The sequence below is a fragment of the Corvus hawaiiensis genome, chromosome 20 (genome assembly GCF_020740725.1).
Source record: "Corvus hawaiiensis isolate bCorHaw1 chromosome 20, bCorHaw1.pri.cur, whole genome shotgun sequence".
In the NCBI taxonomy this organism is placed as follows: Eukaryota; Metazoa; Chordata; class Aves; order Passeriformes; family Corvidae; genus Corvus; species Corvus hawaiiensis.
The window spans coordinates 3397986-3415017 of NC_063232.1; the positions used below are offsets into that span (position 1 = coordinate 3397986).

At 40.6% G+C, this 17032-nt stretch overlaps 1 protein-coding gene across 1 annotated transcript in view; it reads left to right on the forward strand.

Moving 5' to 3' along the window:
- The window catches only part of LHFPL7 (LHFPL tetraspan subfamily member 7), a 56849-nt gene extending 40440 nt beyond the window's left edge, over positions 1-16409 (forward strand). The window contains exon 3 of the mRNA XM_048324512.1: positions 15238-16409. Coding sequence (XP_048180469.1) covers positions 15238-15464 — 227 coding nt within the window. The 3' untranslated portion in view covers positions 15465-16409. The remainder of the gene's footprint in view (positions 1-15237) is intronic.
- The last annotated feature ends 623 nt before the right edge of the window (positions 16410-17032 follow it).

The window sequence follows — 17032 nt, forward strand, 5'->3', positions numbered from 1 at the left end:
AATTCCCATTATTTCAGGACCGTCTTGTAATGTTTGCGCAGTATTTCAAAGCACCTCCCAGTTAAAAGACATTAAGGTAATCTATGGTACTATAAATAAGAAGCTTTTTTAAGAAAGTCCTTGAGTCATTTTGCTGTAATGACAGCAGAGCTCATTAAACAGCTGCATCTCCTGCACAGAGCGGGGACGTTTGCAGTGCCTGCAGTTTGTGACAGCCCCCAACGTGACCCCTGGGAACACGGCAGGAACAGAGCCGGGGGATGTAAATTGGATTGCAAAAGGAGCAGAGAGTCAAAGAGCAGCCCGGGAGTGCCTGGGGTTCTCCTCCCTTCCTCAGCTCCTGCTGCCCCACTGTGCTCAGCAGGGTGACATTGTCCTGGGCATGGCAGCCACGTGCATGGCATGACTTTTCCTAAAGGAAATCCCACAGCTGTTTTGTCCAGAGTCTCCCAAGCAGTGTTGGTGTGGCAACATCTTTCATATGGGCACGCTTAGCTCTGTGTTTCAGCTGTGCTAGTTTGGCAATTTATCTCACCTGGGTATCAGGACCAGGGAGATCAGACTTGCTTTGAAGGGCCCTTTCCTCCTCCTGCTGGGGATGCTCACGGCTGAGAGATCCCTGCTGAGCACTTGTTCAAGCTGCTGAAAAGTTCGACTCTATGCTACAGAAGCAAAACATTCCAGTGAATACATCCAGGCACACTGGGGACTGATTAGAACTTTGTAATTTGCCACTGGACAATCTGGAGTGTGAATTTGCCTGCAAGTCATTTCACAGGGTCCAAGGGGTTATATCCTCCGTGAGTTGCTGAACACAGGTGAACTTTTATAAAATATTGTTCCTTCAGCCCTTCACTAAGTGTGTACAGAATACCAAGCCTCCAGGCTGCTGAATTAAAGCTGTAAATTTGAGCTGTCAAAGCCAAAAGATGTTGGACCAGGCAGCAGGTACCTTTATGACATTTCCTTATTACAAGCACTGAGATGCAATTGTTCATGGAGGGCATTAAATCAAATTGTGGACGGAAGCTGTGACAGAAACTCCCCAGGTTCCTGACTTACTGCAGGCACTGCAAAGTACTCACAATTAACCCGCGTGGCTGGAGAGCTGCAGAGTGGAGATGCTTTTCTTTTGGATGGATTTTGCCATCCTAAATTTAACTGTGCACTGTGACGCAGACCAGTTGCAATTACCTTAATGAACTAAAGCCTGTGGAGCAGCTATTCCATCAGGCTTTCAGGACAGCATCTGCTGCACTGCCCTGTTGGCAGTGGTGCTCCACTGAGCTGCATCCTCCCAAAATGGCATCAGGCTTGGAAGAGCAACCACCATGTCCAGAGACACAGGAGAAAGAACGGAGTGATAAAATTAATGATGCTAGAAAGGTACCCTGTGTCGAGCAGGTTACATGGCTGTTGCTTGCATCTTACATGACCTGCAGTAGATCAGCAGGTGCAGTGTCTCTGACAAGAGCTCACCTGTCTGCACCGAGTGAAAGGTTTGGGGTGGACACGTCCCTGGGGACAGCAGAGGTAAACACAGAGCTGTCAGACTCATTCAGCCAGGCCACGACTTCCCATCAGAGCAGTTTACTTGGGCTTTGTTGTTAATTGTTTCACTCATTGTTCTTTGTAGTCCATCAAATTTAATTCTGTCCGTGGATCCAGTAATTACACGTTCCTGTTTTTATGCAGGGCTAATAGACCACCTAAGGCTTTGTGTAAATTAGTTAATGTTTCCTCCTGCAAAGCTGCCGTTTGTCCTGTGTTGTGGTGGCAGGTGCAAAATGTTTCTTGCAAAAGCATATGGAGAATCACTGAAGTACAGCGAATGCTTATGGGCTTTCCAAGGGCAGGGTTAAAGGATCACGTTCTTTATGATATATATGAGCACGGGGTTTATTTTATATTTCTTCTCTAGCCTGAAATGCCTTAAAATTGCTGCTGAGAAAGCAGATACCTCAGAGGAAAAATATTCTTATAAGGGACATGGAGGCAAAATAATAATTTCAGGAGATGCTTAAGCCAAATGGGAATGGTGACAGTGAGCCTAAAAGGAGCATGGAACATTGTCTGGTTTGCACTGAAACACAGACTTGTGGAGCAAAGTTTTTTGGCTGGCTGCATAAAAATTAAGGATTCTGTAGGGAAAGATAAACTGGTGTTGTCAAATACTAATCTGCTAGTCACACTACAAGAAAATTGTGGTTCTTTGTAGATATCTGGGGCTAAAACCTGGCCTAATGAGGTCAGTGGCAACATTTCTATCGACTCATTACGTGCAGGATTTCATTCTAATTCTTTAACTGTTTTTATTTCCTGTAAATAATCCCGCCTAGAGCTGAGGAACATTTTAGAGTGAGGGCTTATTCCTCAGTGCTTAACTATAATACATTAATAAATCAGTAGCCAAACTAAATAACTACTGGTTTTCGATTATATTTCAGACTGCTCATTTATTTCTGGTTTTCCTCTTTCTCATGTTGTGATGAAACAAGTCCAAAATCCACATTTTCTGCCAGTTTCGAGATGCCCATAAGAAGGGTAACAGATACTCAGTTCTCCACCAAGCAATCCCCTGTGTTCAGGCAGTGGTGGAGGCAGAAGCACAGCATTAGTTCAGCTTTGGTTCCTTCCCTTTCTGCTGATCCCACGAAATTGAAAAAGCAAGTGGAAAAATATCAAAAGATCCCATCACATTTTCTCCAGTTTAAAGTACTAACTATCATGTTATGCAAAAGCCTGAGGTAAGCCTCAAAGCTGGATCTCTTACATGGCAATTTCCTTGAAGAGTTGTTGGATCACATTTTCCTAAGGGTTTCTTCTACACACGAGTATTTTATTGCATCTGTTTATCCCAGTAACCTGGAATTCATTTATCTGACAAAGATATTTCCATGAGTGTGCTTCCAAGCACACAGAGAAAAATATGACACATCTGCTTTTAGTTTGTCCTTTCTGTGGCTAATTTAAAAATGAACACCAAGAGAAATATGTGTCAGGCACAGAGGATTCACCTCATTACTAGCAAACTTCCAACTCAGAATATAAAATAAAATCTGAAATAAAGATTTCAAATGCCACACTGCAAATGTCTAGGTGGCAACAACTGTGCCAAACCACAGAATTAATATGGCTCTGATGGAGCGGAGGAAAGATTGCAATAGGTGGGTAGTAAAAAGACAGGCAGGGATTTAGATCAGCTGGTGAAAAATCCTTTAAATCTTCTAACTTGTTCCCAAGTCTCTTGCACAGTGATCAGATACCACAGCTGAGGCCTCGTGTCCTCCCCTGAACAGGGTATCTAAGCAAGCAGCAGGGATGCTTTAGTTTGGGAGCTCAATGCATTCAGAGTCTCTAAAATGGATGTGAGGCCTCTTTCTCCCTTTGTCAGACAAAACCCTAATGGAACTGGGACCAACAAGTGCTGTTGTGTCCTGTGCTGTGACATGGGTTTTTTTTTTTTTTTTCTTAGAGGAAAAATGAGTTAAATGAATGGAAACTTTTGGCCCCTGATTGCTGCTGTGTGCACTTAGGGTTCATCATTTGCCCTGCCTAGACGCACATCACTTCTGCCAGAACAAATGAGTATTTCCCTGATTAATCAGGAGCCCTCAGGGAACTGCTCTTTCTGTACATATATTATGATCATTAAGGAGCCTGACTATCCTGTGCTTGTTGCAGGATGTGGGAAATGCAAAGCAAATTTTGCAAACTACACTCTGTTTATTGGATACATTTCTCTGTATCTCTTTCAGTAATGGTGTAATTCAGTGTCCTGAGATGACAAATGACGTATTTAAGTTCATTTTCCCGTGCTGCCCCATAAATGTTATTAACTCAAATATTTAAATGCAGGAAGATGGAAGGCTGTGGGGGTTTTTTTGTCAGCGCTGAAGGAAGCCCCTGTCACATGGCCTGCCCGGGGCATTTCTCACTACTGTGTGTGGGGTTGGCAGTCTCAGCCTATGGCAAGGGGGGGTCCCAGCTCTCAGCAGGACGGGGAGGAGCTGGGCAGGCACAGCTGAGCAGGGCTGGCTGCTGGAGTCACACAAAGCCAGCTGCAGGGCTGGCACTCCTCCCAGAGCATCCTCACACCCCCATGATTTGGACTGAGCAGCAGCACAAAGGCAGGACAGAGGACAGAGCCCTCTACTCTGCTTGAAAGCACACCTTTCACTCTGCAAACAAATTACTGCTTAAATCACATCTGACACGCTCCGGAGTAGTTGCTGTGGGAGCAGTGCCTGAGTTTAGGAGGCAGGAGTGACTCTGTGTTCACCTGACAATCAGGGGGCTCGTCCCACCCACACAAGTGTCTCACCATTGTATGGTTCTGGACACCTAATTAAAGAGCAAATTAACATTAATAGGTCCCCCTTCTACTGGCACAACCACCTCATTCTGGTACTGCATAAGGCTCGTGGAAGGCTTTCCACTAATGCTTTTCTCACATGAAAGAGAATTTTTCTGATATTGTCCTCTGCTGGGCCTACATTGATTTCTTTTTGAAGTTGAAAATATGCGATGCAGTGCTCTTGAAAAATTAGAAAAACAAATCATCCTGCAGCCCAATAGCATAGGTAATGTTTCAAATGCTGGCTAAAGCCTGTGTGAAGGGAGAGAGAAATATGAATTTTTTGATTACAAGACCTGAGCTTAGAAATTGGCTTCACTTCTCTGACCCCCTGGACTGAAGGGCTTTTCTGGCACTCTCACAAGTTAACAAGGTCATCTGCAATCCGAGAAGAAACTCAAAATTCGTAACTGGAGTTTCAGCAGATAAAAAAGAGAAGAAAGATATACTGATTTGCAGTTTCTTTACATAAAAATATATTCAGGGAAGTATTGGGATTTTATTGCTATGGTTGGGGTCTTAAGTAGTTCGTTTATTAAGAAAGTTCAATGTTTATTTAAGCATTTCAGCTTAAAAAAGAAAATCTAGAAAATAAATAAAGTTCATTGTCAAAAAATCCACAGCAGAGCTATTCTTGTACTAATAAAACAATGGGAATAACACAGATGTCCTTGAGAGTAACTCTTTCTTGCAGAGATAAGGTAGTGATTAATGGGAAATTTGTTCTTGCCAGAGGTGGCTTTCAACACTAAGTAAATAAACAGTACGGTCCCATTCTTGCAGTCTACCTACCATAAATATTATTAATCTGGTAATAGGAAACTGTAATACTGCTGGCCATTCAGAGGTTAAGATTCTGAAAAAACCCTTGCCCCTAAGGTTATTTTGTTGATGATGTCATTTACTATGATGCCAGAGGAAAAACAAATGGCATGGCAACCAATTCAATTCAGTTTTAAAATAATTTCCAGAATAGAATGCTTATTTCTGACAGTGCCACTGCACCTGGTCAAAATCAGCTAAAGATCTTAGCCTCCAGGAATGGAACAGCCTTTATGAAGCTGGATTTTAAACCTGAGGGAGTGCTGGAGCAAATTAATATGGGTTATGTCCAGTGGCACATGTGCTGCAGCAGCTGGACTCCCCCTAAGCACTCAGTGGGAAGCAGGATATTGCCAAAAGGCACCAGCCTCCTACAGTTCTCCTTAGCCTGGAGTTACTTGCACAAGAGACAGAGGATTTCTAACACAACCTCAACCCAGAGATAGGAAAAAACCCCTCCTCCACATAGACATTCAATTGTCCCTGTGGTTTATTTATGGATTTTGGATTTCATGGGCCAAATTTATAAACTAAGTTATTCTGTCAAGAAATATAAATGATGCTCATTTGTTAGCTGCACTTCTTGAATAAGTGTATCAAAGTGTAATAAAATTATTGAAGGGATTTATTAACCTGATGAAGTAACTCATTAAATCCTTCAAGCGCATTAATGAAGGAGGATGTGTGGGCCTTTTGGTATAATTGGAGATGGGAAATTGTGCAGCTGGGCCAACCTGATAAGAAGGATCAGACATCCCAAAACACTTTCATTTAGCAGGTAATTTGGGGCATTTCTATCACTGCTCTGGATTTCTACATGATTTTTCTAACCTAGGTAGCTCTGCCTCAGAACTCAACTACTTTTTTTGTTGTTGTTTTACTACTTTCTTCCTGCAGCTTTGGACTAAATCAACCTCTTGTGTGAAACGTGGCTGGGGTTCTTTAAGTTAGATCTGTCTGCTGTTAAGTTAGATCTGTCTGCTGAAGGTGGCTGGACCAGCACAACCAGCCCAGGACAGTTTTGACCACAGGTTTTAAGAGGCCACAATCCTCAAAGTTGCTGCGTAAGACTTGACTAAAGAGCACAGGGATCAAACATGGCTGAAGTCAAAATATCAGATGTGCTGTGCTGATGCATTTGCACAAACAGCCAGCAAACCCTGCTCAGGGAAAGAAAAGGTGGAAGTTAGAAAGAGGGTGGGAGAGGATGGATCAGGGCACCACATGCACCTGAGGATCAGCCCTGGGATCACCTGCTGCATTTCCAGGCAGCTTTCAGTGAAGAAGCGGCTGCCATCCCATCTTCCATCTGCAGAGAGCATCTGGTTCAAGCCAGAGCTGATTCCGTGTATAATGTTTTTAAAACCACTGAATGAGTACACCTGCACTGTTCCAGTGTGCAGTGTTAGAGAGCTTCCAAGCACTCAGGGAGCATCACTGCTGGAGGTGCTGCTATAACCCACTTCAGCAGGACAGGGTCTACATATGGCTACAGCTGTGTGGCACCTGGGCTGTGAGAGAGGGGAGCTCTGGAGCAGACAATTATTTCCAACATTACTTGTGGTGTGGCTGATTTATGGTGGGTTGGAATCAGCAGCGTGAAATGAAGGTTGTTACAGAACTGTTCTTTATGATCAGGTGGTGGCACGTGAGCTTCTGCTGACTGATGACATTCACAGGACTAGGACATCTGAGAAACAGAAAACTCTGCTTTCAACCCCCTGTCAAGCAGTTTTTATGAGGAGATTTGAAAACATGCAATTTGTGTCTTCCTGGTAGTTCCTGTGCCTTGGGAAAACTGAAGCTGGTCTTTGTAGCTTAAATCAATTAGGAGAAAGACGTAGGATGTCTTTTCTGTTTTAGGCACGCATTTTTCATGGTTGCATTCCAGATAAAATGCTGTTGTGTCAGGGATTCTAATCACCTTTCAACCATATATGTAAAATACATGTCTCTGAAAGAGGTAATGAATGTGATATCCCCGAGGCTTGGAGACTGCTGGGATGTGAAGTGCAGCTGTAATGAAGTGAGACATGGGCATTATTCTCAGACCTCCCACCACCACTGCCTCGGCTGCCAGTGTGTGAGACAAGGTAGAGAATGGGCAAAGTCAAAATAAATTCATTCTACAACACTTTGCAATAAGGTCACCTCTGGTGGAAGGCTGGTATTTAATGGCCACCAGCTTCATTATAAATCTGTTTTCATCAGTGTCTGCTCTGCTTAAATTGTGAGTCTTGGGAGAGGTGAAAAGATTGATTTAAATCAGACCTGTGGGCAGAGCAGGTGGGGAGGAGAAGGGAGCAAATGTGTCATGTCGAATCATGACATTTCAGGTGATCTACACATCACTGCCTGTCTTTTGGACCTCAGCCCCTGTTCTAAATAGCTATTTAAGAACTTGGATTTGACAGGCAGAGCAGGAGCCAAGACCTGCTGCAAGCTGGGCAGCATCCTCCCTTCCCAGGTGAGCTGGCTCCAAAGGAAAGACAATATAAATGTGTCTGTTCCCTCACTCCTTCCTCACATGGACCCAGGCTGACACTGTTTCTTTTGTGAGGGAATGCATCAGATGGTAGGTGGAAGCTGCTCTTGTTCTCAGCCAAAAGAGCACAGAAAAAGCATTAATTTAAAATTTCAGTCATCAGTTTCCTTCCCTGCTTGTGCTGAAGAACATAGCAGTTTTGGCAAGGCTAGGTTAATTAAGAAGAGAAGCAAAGCGTTTGCCACCCTTATTGCTATTTGTAGAAATGGAGTTGCACAGTTAACCAATGTGCATTGCTTAGAAAATGTGTACCATGTTATGTTTACCTAAAATAGAACAACTGAAATATGCACTTTTTATTAGCACTTCTTAACTGTTGAATAAAATGTGACAAAAAGATAAGGGAATACAGGCACATTACAGGCATGATACATTCTGAACATGCTGCTCTCAGCTAAAGAATCCAACACTTAAATATGTCAATATTATATTATTAGTCTGCTTCTGTGTTTGCTGCTCTGAGATGAAGTGAGCATGACTTAAATAATTTCAAAAAAAAAAAAAATAGAAAATCTATGTAATTATTGAAGCAGTACAAAAGAGGAAAATCGTCATGATTTCCAAATGAGAGTGCCTCTGACAGTCCCCATTTCTTAGCTCTCTGACTCTTGTAAAATTTTGTGTAACATGCTGCTATTTTGAGAAACATTAGCTCTTGTCTCTCTTTTACAGTCTGCTAAAGAGGCTGTATTTCTCCTAACCTTGCAGATGATAAAATGCACTCCTTCACCATAGTCTACACAGTGCTAGATCATTTCGGGCTTTTTGAGTAAATGACACGCAACTCTATAACGGTATGATTAGACCCATAGATTACCAGATTACAGCTATAAATCTTCACCATAGCTACCACTCACTTCGCAGAAATAGTCAAGTTTCATCATTTGTTCTCATGCAGAAAACATGCTGTGAAATGCAGCCTCAAAGGTCACCAGGATGGCATTTCCTTTTGTGGCCCTTAATAAACTTGCAGCTAATGCAGCAATTACCAAGCCCAATTACCTCTGTGATGGCTTCAGAGAATTTCTTTTCCAAAGTCTGGATAGTCAGATTCTACTCCCTTCAGTTAGTAACTGAGATAGATTCAGCTATTCCTACAATTGTTAGACATTTCTGAAAGAGGCTATTTGTAGAATGAGGGCCTGAGGGAAGGAGTTGTGCCAACAGAACCTATGAGAGGGGTATTTCAGTGGCACTAAAAAGATTTGTTTGAAAAAGGTGCACAGACACCCCTATTTCAGTGCTGGCTTTATTTAAAATAACGAGTTCCTACTCTACCTCAGCTAAATCCAAATAAACTGAAATGGAAAACATTGCCCAGCTTTTGATATAAACATATTTCCCCATAATTTTGCATATATGTACATACATAAAAATACAACCTACTATATCTGATGCAGTTCCTTAGCTTGTGAGCTGGAGTCACAAACTCAGCATTTCTTTAAACACAGAGTTTGGAGACATTGAACAAACGAATCCATTCCCTTTGTTAACTACAAAGGGGTTTGACAAGCTACACAGCTCTCGTTATAACTACATTTATATTACAGCTGCTAAGCACTAACTTGTGAGTTGCACCATTTAGAAAAGCCAGAAAAGGAACTGCTATAAGCTACTTCTTTGGCACCAGTCCAGCACTGATAGAAGCTCCTCAAATCACAACATGTTTGACTGAAATGACGCCAGTGGAATAATTCTTTACAAAGAAGAAGCTAAACTGTGATACGTTAGAAGTGGCTGTGCCATTATTAGGAGTTTCAGCTCTTTATTCAGTTACAAAGGAAGGCAGCTACATCTTTATACCAAGCATATGGGCATTATTATCCCTTCTCCCTGCTCTTCTTTTTGGTTTCCTTGGAGGGAATAATTGCTAGGGCTGCTTCCAAGAGTTTGAACTCCAGGTACCTGACATGCACCTGCCACGAGTTCAACAGAGCAGAGTGGCATTTAAGAGTGTCCCTGTTTGCCTCATCCTCCAAAGTTCAGCTGTAACAACAGTAGGGTTTTGTCTGGTTTCTTTTATCTTTGAGAGGTCATTTTCCTGGTTATTTTACAGTCACTTCCCTGTTTATTTTACTTATGTGTGATAGGCATTTAAAATGATGACTGCTGATTTTAGATATACTTCAGCTCTCCCCAAATTACCCTGGATAATTCCTCCTTTCCTGAAGTAGTCAAAAGGAAATCACTAATTTTCAGATAAGCCCAAAATTCCATCTTGTTTCTTTTTGTACACTGATGTCCAGCTATTACTAATAAAAACCTTGGATCTTAGTTAGCACTGTCTTCAAGAGATAGATATGGAAGAGAAATATAGGTACCTCCTTTTTGTACAAGGGAATTTATGCAAAATACCCCAAATGTAGAAACCCTTCAGGCATGCTACAAAAATATTTGCTTGGGAAGAGTGCTGGGAAGGATGGAGTGCACGCCAGCCAGGGCAGTAGCATAAGAGGTGATTTTTTGAAAGATGTCTGGCTGTGTTACTGGCTGCTAGGTTTTCCCTGTTACCTGTATTTCTGGCTTGGTGTTGAGCTGTCTATGGCTTTGGATCAGCACCTGCAATCTCATTTAAAATGATGTAAGTAAAATCACATAAACATAAAGAAAAGCTGGAGAGGAGCTAATAAAATTATTAGGTTAATAAAATGTATGAACCTGAGAGGAAATGTGTTATTCAAAGTCAACTGATTGTGCATATGAGGAACTGCCAGGTTTAATAAGGGAGGTAATGGATTACATGTAAGAGGAAACTTCTTGATGAGATGAGTGAAAATTGCTTTGGTAGATTAAGCTCTGTCAATAAAAATCTTCCAAGTAGACATAAGACTGTGATAATCTGTAATAAGGTTGGAATAATACCCTTGCTTGCCTATGAATCAGCCGTAATTCCAATGATTGTCTGATTCGTCCCACAAGCTTGCAATTAATCCGTCATTGTCACAAGTATCAGGAATATAATACACTCCTAAAGTAAGCAAATTAAATTTCTAAGACAAACTAATCTTCTTACAGCAGGTAATTTCAGAAAGGGAATTCATGCACACAGCATAATTCACTACTACACATCACCTAAACATATTAACAAACACCATAAAATAAAATAGCATTTTTTTGTTCTCTCTGTTTATGAGCCGCCTTTGGATTTCCATCCATTCCAATGTTAATATGGAAGGATAAACATAAGCTTAGCCCAGTTTAAACATTCCTAGTTCACAATACAGAAAACTATTCAATTACTGTGTTTCAGATGTTGGAAACTCCATTAGTCTTGCCAAAAGAAGTGGAATGGAAATAGCCTTTTTTTGTCATGGTATCTAAGAGTGTTGTACATTGGTGCCCTCTGCACACACTCCAGAGAACTGCATTGCTTTGCTTTGGTTTAAAATCAACTTGAAAATGGTGTGATAGATTTAAATAATTGAACAGTTGTACAGGAGCTTAATGAAATGAATAAACCATTGCAATGACAAAGAGGTATATATTATTAATTTTAACATAGCAGAAAATGCTATTTTCCCCAACTGGAAGTGTCATTGATTCAGTATTTATGCCAACAATTTACATTTTTTTCCTACAAAAATAAGTGTCCTCCTTTCAAATAATACCTTATTCCTATTAAAGTTATGTTATTTAGAAACCAACCAATTCAAAAACCTACTTTTTAAAAATAAAACCAGGTCTTGGCTAGCAAACCCTTCAGAGGAGAAACTGCCATTTACCATCTGGCTGTAGAACACCAGGGAAGCAGAGAGGAGGAGGGTGGGGCTGTAACTGTTCGAGATTAGAAAGCAGAAATGAAATATCACTTACTGTTGAACCAACAACTCTTGGCCTTGTCTCTGAGCTGCCATCAGCACTGGCTGTGAGTTGCTGCAGAGGACTCAGGTGGGGAGGACCCAGAAATAACAAACACCTGCGTGGCACATAATAAACAAAACAAAACAAGCGCTTTTTAACCAGACCTAATAGCTGATGGGAGATTAATCAAATGATCAAGCCATGCTAAAAAAGAACTCAACTATGCATTTTACCAGCAAGTCCTCTCCAGAGGCTTTATGCTGCAGAACAGACCCAAATATGTTGTCTGGCCTTATCACCTTGTGTGACAGCAGGATTACACCACACAGAACGGTGAGATGCACTCTCTGCTGTATTGTGACACCTTTTAAAGTGATGTTTGTTGTTGGAAAGCCGTGCAGAGGCGTAAGTGTTACACGAGGAGCCTAAATGGAGCCCCACTGTTTCTTTGTGCGCTGTCCCAGCTCGCTGTGCTGCTAACAGACAGCACCATTAAGCAGTCATTAGCACCATGCCTGAAAGCTTGGCTTCTGCAGATAATAACGGGGCTATTCAATATTTGGAGCCTTTGTAAGAAAGAGGGCACCTAAATGAGAATAATGAGGTCATTCTATGACATGCCTGAGGATATGAAACCATGGGTAACTTTTTAGCCCGTTTGATATGTGAACACATACATTCAGCTGTGACAGATTATTTCTAGCCTTGGAAAAAAATAAAGCTGCTTCCATTAAATCCCACCATGCAACATCAGCACCAAGTGGTAATCAAAACACTGTAAAACACAGCCTTCAAAACAATTCTGTGTAACCCAATCAAAATGAAAACATATAATGAACAGATATGTGAAGCAGAGCAAGGGGTTGAGACAGTGTCAGAAAAACAGTGAAATGTAACAGTTAGGAAAGGATTTTATAACTGACAGGATTGTTTCCAATTCTGCATTTTTTTTTTTCACCGAATGAGATGCTATTTTTGAAAAGATGAACAAACTGAAATTTCAATTTTAGACCTGCTTCTTGCTTAGAGCAGTGGCTGTTTCTTGTAAAAGTGGCTCACTTTCCCAACGTTTCACAGAAGGTTTTGCACCCAGGGGCTATTTCAAGATTCCTGGTGAAGTGGAGCAGTCTGGGTCGCAGTGGGGTTGTGCTGAGCACCCCCTGTGCACCACAGGCTCTTGGGCAGCCCCTTGTTCCATGTCCCAGCTGTGTCAGAGTGAACCTACAACTGCACAGGTCCATGGTTTAACAGGGGTTAGTTTGTGGTTTAACATTCTCACTGCTGTTTACAACAGCAGTAGGAAAAGTCTCCCGTTTTTTGAGTTGTTTCCTGCGTTTCTGCCACCAGAGGAGGTGCTCTGGGAATTTTCCTAGGTGTGCAAGAGTGTCACATGGCTCTCAGGCTGTGCTGGCGCTCAGCTCTTTCTCATCTTTTGGGAAAGCTCAGTGACCTTTACTGAACAAGATGACAGAAACATGGAATAGTTTGGGTTGGAAGAGACCTGTAAAGCGAGAGAGCAGGGATGTCTTCAACCAGATAAGATTGCTCAGAGCCCTGTCCGACCTGACCTTGGATCCTCCCAGGGATGGGGCATCCACCACCTCTCTGGGCAACATATGCTGGTATTTTACCACACTCATCATGAAAGATTTCTTCCTTCTATTTACTCTGAATCTACCCTGTTTTAATTTAAAAACATTACCCCTTGTCCTTGTCTAGTTTAACTTCATTTTTACTGTAGTTTCATTTTATATTGTTTCTAGTGGTATCGTGTGTGCAGTTAGGGAGCTCTGCATAACACAACTTACTTCTTTGTATTCAGCTTCAGCACGTCTGGCTGGTTACTGTTCGGTCCTAAATGCAGGAACACGGCTGCTGAAATCTCAGATCTGTGAGCTCCCCCTGCCCTGGGCACCCCCAGCAGGTGCAGCTCCCTGAGGATCAGGAATTGTGAGCTTGGCTCAGGATGCTGCTTGTGCTGGGAAGGACCTATCCCTTGGCTGGCTCCTACAGCATCACCCACCTCGTGCCTGGAAAGAGGGGAAGGCCACAGCAACCACTGCAAAATTATTGCTGAGGTTTACAGGAAAGAGGGTGGCTGTTGGAGCAGGTGAAACACTTGGCTCTCAGAGAGTTCCACTTCTTGGCAGGCAGCTTCTCTTTGTACCCGTACATGAGATACCCAGAGGGAAACAGACTGGCAAGTTTGCTGCTGCTCTGCTTCCTCTCCTTTTCATTTCCATTTTCTTCATCTTTTTGTTTTCTACAAGGGATTAACTGAGAGGTTCCATTTGGACTAGAAGGAAAGGTTTAATTCAAATTATTCAGGGACTCAGCAGGCTGTGTGTTAAACTTTTTGACTTCATCTAGCCCTCAAGCTTATTAAAGTGTTTTTTAATTAAAAAAGATTAATGAGTGATTGTTTTTTTTTAGTGGATACTTTTAAGATTAAGCCTCTCCAATATTATAATTGGAGTAATATGCATATGCCCTACCTGAAAGGCAATTACAAACACAGAGAATAGCACGTAGTGTTTGTTTTATAATCCTAATGTTTCATTAGATGTTTGCTGGTTATGAATTATCTATCAGCTCAAACAGTAACTGTTAATTCTGATTGCTTCTTGAATCACTACCCTGAATTTGAACAAAACACTGTCCTGGAAAAATGGGAAGAGAGGAAAAGAGACTGCTCCATGGTGTCTTTTTATTATGTAAAATAAAGCCTTTTAAAATAGAGCAGAGATTTTAAATGCAGTGGTAATTGATTAGCAGACAGGATAGAAAAGAGAACATGTTTTTTTCAGTGCTCTCTCAAACAAAAGGTGGTGTAACTCCTCACACTAGCCTGGCTCAGCCCCTCTTCACTTCCAAGGTGGGCAGAGTCAGGCTCCAAGAGTTGTTCCTGGAGAATTTTAGTGCATCTTTGTTGTACTCATGACTTGTACCTTGGGCAGTCTTATTTACAAAGTTGGAAAAGTGGTTCTGCTGTTGATTCAATTACCTGCACAAGTTGGTATTTGAATATGATGTGAATTCCTTAAAGATTAAAATCTGTGAAGTTCTATTAAAAGCCAATGGATAATGCAGGGTAATTGCAGAAGGCAAGCCTGGCTTTCCAATGTCAAGAGACACAAAATAAATAAAAAGAAGATAAATGGTGTTTTTCATCAATGGGTCAAATGCAGGATGTTTTAAACAATTTGAGTCGGTACTAATGAGTCTCACATTATCAGAACCTCATCAGCAGAATCTGAAAAATTACATTTGAACTCTTTCATTGGAAGTTTCTATTTGGCAGAACAAAGTAATTGTTTGTCTCAAGCACAAAAATGCTGTTGAGAAGAAAGCGAAGCTGGTTTGGAATCTGCCAACTTAGGAATTCTTCTCCTCTGGATTCCATTGTATCTGAATCACCTTACATTTTACATGGCTACATAATTTGGATTACAGCGTTTCTGAAGTTATTTAATGGCAAGAGTTCTCATGAAAAAAATCCCAACTTGCTGCCTTGTCACACCACTGCTGTCCATAAGAGGTAATTATGAAAAGGAAGATAATTGGCCAATCACAAGGGGATTTTACAAGCTATGACTTTTTCCATTGATTTTAATATAATATTTATATTTGCCTTTCTAAAATAAGGATTTTTTTTTTCCCAAAGGAATTAATGTTTGGTAATAACTGGTGTGATTTTTTTTCTCCTCTCTAGTGTTCATAATGGCTTCTGGGCTTTTGGTTTACCCTTTTGGTTTCAACTCTGCTACTGTGAAGAGATTCTGTGAGAACTCAGACATCTACTATGCAGGAGACTGCCAGATCGGATGGGGGTACATGCTGGCAATTGTTGGGGTCATGTTGTCTGTCTTTTTACCATTCTTTGCAAAATATGCACCAAAAGAGCACATATCTCCAACTCCAATACCTACTATTTTATAGTATTTTATTACTGTTTAAGAACAGAACACTCCTGTCTACAGTAATGGGCAGAAATTATTATAGCACTTCCAGTTGGCTGTATTGCTAAAGAGAGGAAAGGAGATGGGGAAGAGAAGGGGTCAGATTGACAAAGACCAAAAGTGCATTGAAAGTCTTCCGTAAGCACGAGCAGTGAACACTCTGGAATTGAAATAGGATTAATCAGCAGCCTTTACACTGCTCTAAACATATAATGGCATAATGCCTTAGACAAAAAAAAATCAGTTTATCCTCAAAACATCTGTCTACCTCCCAGTTTCTTTTGTGTCTCAAAATTGTGAATCTTAAAATCTTCAATTCACTTTTGATATATTGTTAAATGTCAGAACTTTTATGAACCCAGTAACTTTAAAATCAATAATGATATTTTGTTACAATTATTTTGATTAGTGAAAAAAGCACCTAGTAATAGCCACAGCCTAAAGATAAGATTGATAGCTAAAAAGAATTGTATACAAGAAAAAATTTCTTTCTAATCTATATATATTAGCAGCACCTGCATATTTTAAGTTCTGGGCACAGTTTTTACTACTGCTCTAATTGCCAAGATTTAGAGGCATCTTCATGAAGTCTTGGGTAAAACCGAAATTTCGTTTTTTTGAGAGATCTAACTACTTGCAAAGGCTTCATGATGAATTAATAGTTTAACAATAGGAAAAAAAAATCCTAGGAATTTGTTTTCAGTATTTCTTAAATTATAATTCTAGGTGGACTTTAACAAAATGTTTAGATTTTGGGTTTTGTTGTTTAAGGCCGAGAAGAAAAAATCTCTGTTTACAAAAATGTCTGTGCCCAATGGCCCTTGTCTGTAGTGATAATACAAGCCAGGATGAACTAATTCCAGTATTTCCATTGCAACTAAGAGTCCAGTTTGTAAAAAAAAAAAAAGTGAAGTGAAATGCTATTGAACATGACTAGCAAAAATCTGATGCTGTGTCAGAACTAGCAAATGGCCATATTTCATTAGTCTGTATGGGAATTCTGTGAGGTCTGATTTCCACAACAGCACTGAATTCATTCCTATCAAGCATTGAAATAAGTGCACTTGATTGCCTTAAGCAAAAGAAACATTGGGTTCTAATCTCACTCCACTGTTGTGTTTTTTCATTTAAAATAAAAATTTAATTCTAATTCTATTCTCATATTTTATTTTCTATTATTTATTAAAAAGAAAGTCACATAGATTATATTTAATTCAGAGCTGTACTTCTTAGTTTTGTATTTTGGCACAAACCAGGTGATCAAATTTATTATTCTTCACTTAGCTGAGCCCAACTGATTCCTGAATTTTTATTTTTTTTTAATGGAAGGTGTACATGAAGGGACAGACAGAGACGTGTTGAGGATGTGTAAGAAAATGCAAACAGATAGAACAATCACTGTGTTATTTTAATATACATCAAAGACTTCTGCAGTCTTGTTTACATTCCTCACCCTTCTAAACTTCAATGGAAAGTTACATTGTTTCCAAAATAATTGTCAATAAATGTTGTTACATTTCCATGCACTCGAAAAGCAAATTCTGCACA